The 10,316-nt window shown below is 40.7% G+C and overlaps 1 protein-coding gene across 4 annotated transcripts in view; it reads left to right on the forward strand.

Annotated features, from left to right (window-relative positions):
- The window catches only part of Gabra3 (gamma-aminobutyric acid type A receptor subunit alpha3), a 228,146-nt gene extending 224,424 nt beyond the window's left edge, over positions 1–3,722 (forward strand). For all 4 annotated transcript variants that reach the window (XM_048796957.1, XM_015498004.2, XM_048796958.1 and 1 more), the window contains one exon: positions 1,512–3,722. In XM_048796957.1, the coding sequence (XP_048652914.1) occupies positions 1,512–1,847 (336 nt within the window). In that variant the 3' untranslated portion in view covers positions 1,848–3,722. The remainder of the gene's footprint in view (positions 1–1,511) is intronic.
- Positions 3,723–10,316: the final 6,594 nt, after the last annotated feature.

Consider the following 10,316-nt stretch of genomic DNA (forward strand, 5'->3'; position numbering starts at 1 on the left):
AGTAAATATTGAGCAAAAGTTATTACTAGGATCAGGAAGGTAAATGGCAGTGAGGTTGAAAGGAGAAAAGATAAAATCATGGGAACTCTAAAGCAAAGAAGAAAAGAAATTAAAGAGATTAGGAGAAAGGGGCAATAAGAGAGGGTAGGAATAGAGACAGCTAGGATGTAAACAAGTAGGAAATGGAGGAGTAAAGAAACAAAGCCTGAATTCTGAGAAGCAAATTAACATCAAGAAAGGAAATGTGAGGTGGCTGAAATTGGAGCATTTCTAAGCCAAAGAGGGATGGAGGAAAGAATAGGTCAGTGTGAGGAATGAGGCAGCATGTAGCCTATAGCCCATGAGCCAGGCCCCTGCCTTTGGCTAGAGATGAGGGCTGCCCTGCTCCCTTGCTTTCCCTGCCCCTAAGCTTCTCTGTTCTGATTCAAGCCTAAATATTGTCTCCTCTTTTTTCTTCAGCAACAGAGGAATTCTAGTAAGGCTCCATGTGTACATGAGTGCATATAATGTGAGGACAAATGGGCATGTGTGTTTGCTTGCTTCCCTCTGCCACTTTGGGTGTTTTTACTCTGAAACATAAGCCCAAAGGGCAATGCCATAGCAAGCCCTCAGCTGTCTCTGCCTTTGCTGTCTCAGAAAGGTCATTTTCAAAGCCCTTTGGGGAGGCTGTGTCTCCTGCCTGAAGTCTGGCAAGAGTGGAAAACCTTGGTGTGTTCCCAACCTTGTTGAATACATTACAGTGCATGAAGGCTGGGATGTTTGTCATAATGATGCATGTATACATACCATAGTATTTATTGTGCCTTTAAGACAAAATGACTTTTCGGACTCACCGAGTTCTCTTCCTCAAGGAAGATATACCACTTAGAAATTATGTTCTTTTGGAGTTATTTCTTGGGTAACCCAAAATGTCTCTTGTCTATAGAAAGCAGCATAATGCAGCCATGGATAAAAATCAAGAGTCCAGGTTGCTAGTATGAGCTCAGACATTTAGTTTGAGGCTAAGTTTTCTCATCTATCAAACTATATAATATATAAGGCCCCACTTATGACTAACAGTCTGTAGTTAACCTGTGGTTGCTACCACCATTCTATCATCTGATCCTCTCAACAACCTGCCAATTATTTTTTTTTTAATTTTTTATTGTGGGTTGTTCAAAACATTACAAATTTCTTGACATATCATATTCCACACTTTGATTCAAGTGGGTCCTGCCAATTATTTTGATCCTCATTTTACAGATGAAGAAACTGGAGCTACGAGAGGAGAAGTGACTCAGACAAAGCTATATAGCTAGTGAGCCAGGATGATGCTAGTTTTCTGTTTTCAAACTCATCTTCAATTCACCCTAGACAAAAACCTGGCTATGTATTGGCTTCATGGCCCCTGTTTCTTAATTTCCCTCATAGCTACTCCTTCCTGTAGCCACTGAAGGTACTGTGTATAATGAATTAATTAGCTTCTGTTTTATTCTTCCCTCCTCCCCTCTTCTCCCCTTCCCAACCTCTAGAAGAAAACACCAGCAGCACCAACAAAGAAAACAAGCACCACCTTCAACATTGTGGGGACCACCTATCCCATCAACCTGGCCAAGGACACTGAGTTCTCCACCATCTCCAAGGGCGCCACTCCCAGTGCCTCCTCAACTCCGACAATTATTGCTTCACCCAAGGCTACGTATGTGCAGGACAGCCCCGCTGAGACGAAGACCTACAACAGTGTCAGCAAGGTTGACAAAATTTCCCGCATCATCTTCCCTGTGCTCTTTGCCATATTCAATCTGGTCTATTGGGCCACATATGTGAACCGGGAGTCAGCGATCAAGGGCATGATCCGCAAACAGTAGATAGTGGTGGTGGCCCGGCAACCAGAGCACTGCATACCCCATGAAGCATCCAGGCATCTAAACCCCGGGGCTCCCCTCTGTGTGTTTCAGGATTTTTCTTTTTCACCCCCTTCCAAGCTCTGACTCTCAATTCATATTTATGAATCTCAATGAAAGTCCAACGACAGAAAAATTACTCGTCCCTCTGACATTGCTTAGTATTCCCCCATCCGAGCCAAACACTGCCATTTGTCCAGCTGCTCATCTTAGTCTACCAGTCTCCCCCAGCTGAGGGCACTGCATGTATTTTATTGCACTCTGCCCACTGCAGAAAGAACTGGGGACTCTGCTCCCTAAAGTGGTAGCCTTTGCTATTTGAGAGGTATAGACTGAGAAGATTTGTTGACTGGTTTAGACCAGACAACTCTTACTCACTTGGGAGCCAGGCAGGGCTATCACATATAGTCCTGTCTGCCACCTCTTCTGCCTACTGCATAAGAACTAACCTGTGTTCATCATCCCCAATCCCTTTCTTGGCTTGGAAGTTAGTGAGGACAATCAAGGCTCAAAACTATCAACCATGTATGGTCAAAACAAACAAAACCCACTGGGCCAGACTGGCACCAAGATGGCTGGAGCCCTGTGAGGTTCAGCCCCTCAGGAAAGTACACTTGTGCTTGGTATAGCTCTCTTCCAGGAAATTTCTCTTCAATGCCTTTAAACAAAAAGATGTTAACAAAAACAAAAAACATCTACATTGAATGCTTCTACGAGAATTTTTAAAAGTTGGGAAAGATAAGAAACTTACCTCTTTTCTAGGGCAATAGTCAAATACTAGATGGGATAAGAGGGGTTGATGGTAGTTAAGGATTGAAGACTGGTGCAAATGAAAGGGTCACTGGCAGGATCAAGTCAAGTTTTTCCTTCCATATCCTCCAAAATCCACACCCTTCCCAATCTCAGGCACTTTGCTCCCACCATGTCAGGCACCTCTGGTCATCTGCGAATGCCAGTTGTTATGAAGGGCAAACTGGTGATTCATACAAATATTTCTAGTTAACTTTGAATCAACTAAATAATTAACTTTATTACCAGTTTTATAATGAATTATTTACAGGCCATTTAATCTCATTCATTCTTAATTTTAATGTGAGTAAAAAGGACAGGCATAAATTAAAAAATTTATAAGATAGATAAACTGAGTCCCAGAAGTTTGAATAGTTGTCTAGGCTCCCTTCAAGTATCTTTAATAAAGAACTATCATATGCCCCTCTCCAAAGGCCAAATGAAGAAAGAACCGAGAAGTCAGGTCCACTGTGACTCAGAATCAACACAATGTCAGTGAGCTTTCTGGGTCATGAGTGCACATTTTTGGGACACCAAAAAGGTCTTTAGAAAGTTATAATGCATCCCCCAAGAAGACTACTGTAATAGTCATGACTTAAAGAATGAGACTCTTTAAGTCCACAGCTCTAGCCACTTTGGAGCTGAATATTACAGTAGTGAAGAGTATCCTGGAAGTTCAAGGTAAAGCCACAGATGGCACTACAAGCAGATTCTCCCTGCCCGCCCCCTGAACAAAGCTCCTAAGGGGTGTATCATTAGCTGCTGGTTGCCCTTTCATCCATCCTTCCCCCATCCCCTGCTTCCTTGCCATTGCTGGGATAATGCATGCCAGTCCCATTATTCCTAAGACTGTGTCTGTAGGTAAATTCATGACTAGAAGAGTGTAGTTTCGTGGATAAGTGGGGATGGGGGGTGGGAGTGGGCGGGGCCATTACTGATTGTCAAGGATTTAGAATGGAAGCCTGACCTTTGCCTCTCTGTAGAAATTGTGTTTCCAAATGCTTTGGTGCAATGTTTAGCGGCTGTTTATTAAACCCTTTCTGAGTTGTACTTGGGCTGGAGAACTTTTATTGGTCACTCTTTGCCTACTGCAGACAGTACACCCCTGTTCTTGTGCCACCCTTACTTACACTTCTTAACACCATTAGAATAAGCTGGAAGAAAGTTATCTCAAAGCAAGAACACCGTTCCAGTGATGGAGCCCATGTAAAAACAGAGCTTCTATCCACTCAGTGGTCTTATTGGCCACTATAAGAGAGAAGGAAACAGATGTGTTGCTTCCTATGCTATATTCATCAACTCCCTGGGAATAAAGAAAGATATTGTCATTATAATTCTAAAGGCTTTCTCTTTTCCATTGATTATTATTTCCCTTAGGCAATAGTTCTCTTAGGCAGTATTATTAGGCAGAATGGGAGTGAGTGTTGAGAAATGGAAGATTATTCTTTATGTTGAAGAGTAAGAAGAAATCTGGGAAATAATCTCAAAAGATTTACTTGAGAAAAGTATTTGGGTCCTAAAGGATGGGAAGAGAATTTCAGATCTTAAAAAAAAAGGGTTTTCTCATTTAAAATAAAGGAAGGGACTTGGATAATCTGATCCTTGATGCGTGTTCCAACCCTGTGATCATCTGATGCGTGTGCTATTACTACAGTAATTCTAGTCACTGACAAGTTCAGTCACATTCCAAAAACAACTACAAGACACAGAAGGCAACCTCTTATATAAAATTGTCTAATTACCAAGATTTGAGTGTTGTTTCCTTAAAAACCTTCTGAAACCACCTTGCCTCTAAAAATTACGCCCCTAGTCATAGGGGAAAGCTCACACTTTTCCCATCAGCATTTCTGTTGCTGAGATCCACTAAAGTTTAAATCTCAATACCGTGGATTGGAGTATTTTATGGTATTAGGAACATGACAGAGAGATCCAAGCAGATTATTGAAGGTACCAGTCTAGAGGCTGCTAGAGGACTATGTACCACATAGAAAACAGTAAGTATTTACTGAATAACTGAATGCTAACTACATGGAGGAGAATTTCTTCTGGGGTGTTCGAGAAGAGATTAGCCAAATCATGATCAATGGAAACTAATGGAAATAAACAAACCCAATGTGCAGTCTTCTAAGGCAGCTCTGGGAGCATCCAAGTACTAATAAATGTGCTCTATTTTAAGCCACTTTAAATAGCTTCATCCTAATTAAATAATTGTTTGCTCCTATGGGCTTTTAAATCTGGGGGTTCATTAAGGATCTATTAGTACCTCTTGCTAAATTACTGAAGGCAAGAGAAGGCATGGCTGAGCACTAGACCTATCTAAATACCTCAGACATATCCATTGGCCCATCCAGTATGCATCTGTGTTATGACACCCTTCAGCGGGATCCCAGGATGGCTTGGAAAAAAGACACCCTGAAAACTCTGAAGCCTTGCAAAAGGTCCAGCAGGAAAGAATAGTAAGGAGACTGAAGGAGGAAGGACACAATTGGGAAAAATGCTGTCAAAGGGATCCAAGAATTGGAGGTAGCCCTTTAGCCCACAAGCATTCATCAGTGACCATCTGTTGGAGTGAGGCCAAAAGCACCTTGCCCTTGTTGGTGGAAAAGCAGCCTTCTAGAACCTCCAACCTTTTCTTATTCTCTTTTTCTTTAAATATCTTTTATTTAAGGTATATAGAATGGTGTTTTGATAAATACACAATAGTGAAATGACTATTAAAGATAAGTCTATGTACTTGAGTTTGGGGGATTTGTTCATTTGTTTTGTCCTTTTCCAGATTTCATATATGAGTGAGATCATGTGGTACTTGTCTTTGTGTGCCTGGCTTATTTTGCTCAAACATAATGATCTTCGGTTTTATCTATGATGTCACAAATGATGGGGCAACTTACCTGTTCCACCTCCCTTCTGCCTCAGCTCTAATAATTGAGTATCAAGGAAAAATCACTGAGAAAAATGGGTACATGGATTTTATACTGGGTTTAATTTCATTACAGTTGCTGTGTAATGTTAGACAAGTCCTTTCCTTGAGCTGAGACTTAGTTTCCCCATTAGTAAAATCAGATCATGATCAGAACCTAATCAACAGAGTATCCCTTTCAACAGCTTCCTGGTGGGATGCTAAGCCCCGACGTATCACTACATCTGGGAACCCACCCTGATTCTGGGTGCACAATTCTCATCCTTTTGATCCCTGTGATACAATTCAGATGGGTAGGCAGTTTCAAAAGAATTTGACTATATACTAAGTAAAGGTGCTTGGAGGCTAAACCGGGGAATTTATGGTTATATTTATACCTCTATCAGTGAACTCTTCAGCTCCCCAACCCCACCCTAATATCCTTGCTCTGCTTGTGGCAAGGTCTCATGTATGTGATGAGATGCAAGATTATCAGTTGCCCAACTCCATTCGGTGCATGGAAAAAGTTGGATCTTAAATTGAGGAGATTATAGGGATCCTGATGCCAGGTAGGGGGACCCCACCTAAGCTAAGAGCACAGAGTGAAAAAAAAACACCTCTCCTTTTGCTTCCTTCCAAACATTTAACTCAGGAGAGAACACAAATTCCCAGAAGGAGACTCCCTAACCTCCTATGACAAAATAGACTTAGTGGGATCCACATGGTTTCCCTTCTCTTCTGTCAGAGAAAAACAGTAGCTTCCTTTCAGTATAAGGCCAGCCCCTTTTCTTATTGTTCATCTTTACTCTCTTCTCAAAGAATGCTAATTGTGTTATCTGCTCTCAGTAAGCTGCTCTTGCTGAGTCACCACTGTCCTTGTTACTAAAACCAAAAGGCATTTTCAGTTATCTTACTTGACCTGTCAGCAGCATTTGACAGTTAACAACTACTTCATCCTTAAAACATACTCATTAGTTTCCATGACACCACAGTCTCCTGGTAGCCCCACGTTTTCCCCCTGCCACCTTTCTATTTCTCATATTTTTCCACTAAACTTCTTCCCTCCCCTCCCTTAAAAGCTTGGGGCTCCCTATAGTCTTTCCCCTGTTTTTGTTTCCCTTTCCACATTCTCCCTGAGTGATCTCATTACTCTTGATGGTTTCAGTTACCACATATTCCAGTTATCTTTTATTGTGTAACAAACCACTCCAAAGTAAAATAACCCCATATCATCTTGTCCATACATAGGTTAAAAAAAAGTGGACAGAAGACAGCAAGGATGACTTGCCTCTCCTCCATGATGTCTAAGACTACAGATAAGATGACTAAAACAAGCAGAGGGTGACTTCATTGACTAGAACATCTTGGAGTGAAGGGTTCACTTCCCTGCTCCATATGGCAGGGGATTCTAGAGTAAGAGACAAACATGTTAATTGCCCAGTTCCAGTTCTGTTCAGAAAGGCAAAAGTCGGGTCTTAAGCTGAGAAGATGAATGAGGTTGATGGAGTTTGATTTGGGAATGGGAAACTTGCTCACATGTCTGCCAGATGGGCTACTAAGGTTGAAGGACAAGTTCATCTGGAACTGTTGTCTTGAGAATCTCCACATGTTTTTTCCTTGTGGCTTCTCACAGCATGTAATTTTGGTTCTGAAACAGAACATCTCCAGAAGGAGTCTCTGAAGAACAAATGTTCCAAAAGAACCAGGTGGAAGCTGCATAGCTTTTACTCTCCTAGCCTGGGAAATCATGCAGCATAACTAAGGTCAGGGTAGAGTAAGAGGAGGGACACAGAGAGCCAAAAACATTGTAGGCATATATGAAAGTCACCACACCTTCTTCGTACTGGTGACTGCCAAACTGATATCTTTAGCCTCCTTCTTTCAAACCAGTTCTTTTGTCATATTAACAGCAAAATTCTTATTTCCTCAACCCTCAAAATTCTTCCCTCTATCATTCCTTTATTAGTCAATAGAAGCAGCATTCACCGACATGCTCAGGCCAAAAACCTAGGAGGTATTCTTGATAATCTTGCTCATCTCCACATCCAGCACAACTGAAAATCTTATAAACTCAGCCTCCAACTTAAACCCCATTTTCTATTCCCTCCTTTGCATTCCCATTACTAGCAGCCCAAGCTTCCATCACGAGGTTTCACCTGGATTACTAGACTTTTCTTTTAAATTATAAGCCAGATCATGTCACTTACCCATTTAATACCATTTAATGGAACTCATCTGAACATGGAATAAAATCCAAAATTAAACCCTGGCCTTAAAAGTTCTGTGAGATGTGGTCCTGCTTACTGCTATAGTGGCTATTTGTTTCTTACAATATATCAGCCATGTCAGCCACACATCAAGTACCTCATATGCTTTAGCTGGGATGTTTCTTCAGTCTGTCATGTTCCTTTCTTCCCTGCTTTCACCTGGCTAACTCTTGCTAGTACCTCAGTTCTCACCTGAAATATCACATATCTCATACCCTTGTCCCTCCAGATTAGATGCTTTGTCATCCTGTGGGCTTCCATTCCACTTTTTTGCTCATACTAACCCAATATTCACCTTGTTTCATTGAGGTTTCCCAACAGACTAAGCACTGTGAGAGAGAGCTGTCTTTGTATAACATAGTATAGGGCCAAAGTCATAGTCCAAACTTAGCAAACACTTATTGAATAAAATAATTTATGAGCTAGACTTTAGAGGGTGATTCAGAATTTGCCAGGCAGAGAAAGAAGGGCATTCATGACATGATACATAAAAGACCACATATGTGAGACACCACAATGAGGTGCATGGCTAGAATTATTTGTCTTAATAATCCAGATATTCTACCCAGTAGGATGGGTGGTATGTGTAGCCACTCTGGACCTAAAAGATGGTATGAGAGACACAACATGTCATCTGCCTGAGAAGTTGGCCTCATATCATAATTTTGCTGACTTGTGATTCTGGCTCAGAAAGTTGATGTCAATGTACATGATCTGCTTTGAGGAAAGTCACTTGCTAGTCTCTGAGATTGGTGTCTCCATTCCAAACCAACGTCCTTCAGACCCATCCTTATAGTTTCCTTCCAACCTTTCTGTTCAGCAAACACATTCTCTCTTGGTATCCTAAAGCTCATGAATTCTTTATCAGGTCACTGAAGAGTCAAATAAATGAACAGAACTTCATGAAAGATATTAATAAAAATTTTAAGTCCCATTGCAGGCTGATCAATATTGTCATAGTCTCAGGATGACCCTGAAAGATGTACCAAGCTGGAAGTTTAGGACTTTCAATTCTAGCAAATGAAATTCTATACTTTTAGGTGTCATTCTGGGCAAGAACTCCAAGATCTTCATACATTTCAAACTGGTACCACTTCCTGAAATACAAGGGTATATCCTGCCTCTTGATAGAAGGAGATCTAGGAATGTTTATTGAGTGTGATTGGCAAAGTTGAGACTTATTGAGCTCCTAGAATAACTAGTTTCATTCAGTGAAATCTAAGATCCCTTAGATCCTTAGGGAGCATCTGTTTCTGATTATGAAGCTGTCAAGTCACTTCAAGCCACACCCACACTGAGCTGATATATATGATGACCTACAACTCAGTGATCTTTAAAGGCCCTTCTGAGCTTGATAGTCCAGGATTTTAGCCAAACTTATTAAAGCTGAAATCAATTGTGTTTTGAATACAAAACAGTCTGGAATAGTTTTTACTTTTTACATGAGGAAATGTGCAGTTTGCATTTTGGGTGCAAATGGAAGCAAAGTAGGCATTGGGTGGAGGGAAAGCCAATACTCTTGAAGTCCCAGAGTCCCAATGCCTGGCAGGGTAAATACTGACTGCCATGCTTCTGTTTATCCCTTGAGCTGTAATCAGATAAGAGCAAAGTGTAAGGTATTATCACAATTCTTAACACAATTATAGGATTCCCAATATGAGTTGGTAATTTATAGCTTTCTTTATTTTGATTTTTTAAATATCTTCAATATTCTCTGAGGACAAAATCTCTTCCTGGGGAAAAAATCTACTCTGTGGATAGGAGAAAATATGTGTCACGTACTTGGATCTTCTTCTTTCCAACTGTTCCTTTATCTCTCCATATCCACAGACACCAGTACAGTACCTAGAACATAGTAAAAGGCTCAGGAAATGACTGTTTACTGAACAAATAAATATGATGGGGATTCTTTTCCTAAAATACTATCAAAGAATAATTTGGGAGAAGATGAAAGAGCTACAGAGGGACATGGAGTCAAATTAAGGGCTGGGCTATAATAGACAGAGATAATAGCAACAAGACTCACTGAGTGGGGCTGGGATTGTGGCTCAGTGGTGGAGTGCTTGCCTAGCATGTGTGAGGCACTGGGTTTGATCCTCAGCCCCACATAAAATAAATAAATAAAGATATTGTGTCCACATACAACTAAAAAATAAATATTAAAAAAATTCTTTCAGGGCTGGGGTTGTAGCTCAGTGGCAGAGCACTTGCCTAACATGTGAGGCACTGGATTTGATCCTCAGTACCATATAAAAATAAACAAATAAAATAAAGGCATTATGTATATCAACTACTAAAAAAAAGACTGAGTGCTACTAGGTGACAGTCACTATGTATTGACAACAACTCTTTGGAGTGGATATCATTATTATCTTTATTTCACAGATTATGAAACTGAAGTTTAGGGAAGTCATGTGATCCCTTTAAATCCCCACAGATTGGACAAAATTCCATCTCATTTATCTAGCATTTGTAGTT

Source organism: Marmota marmota, unplaced genomic scaffold (assembly GCF_001458135.2).
Source record: "Marmota marmota marmota unplaced genomic scaffold, marMar, whole genome shotgun sequence".
In the NCBI taxonomy this organism is placed as follows: domain Eukaryota; kingdom Metazoa; phylum Chordata; class Mammalia; order Rodentia; family Sciuridae; genus Marmota; species Marmota marmota.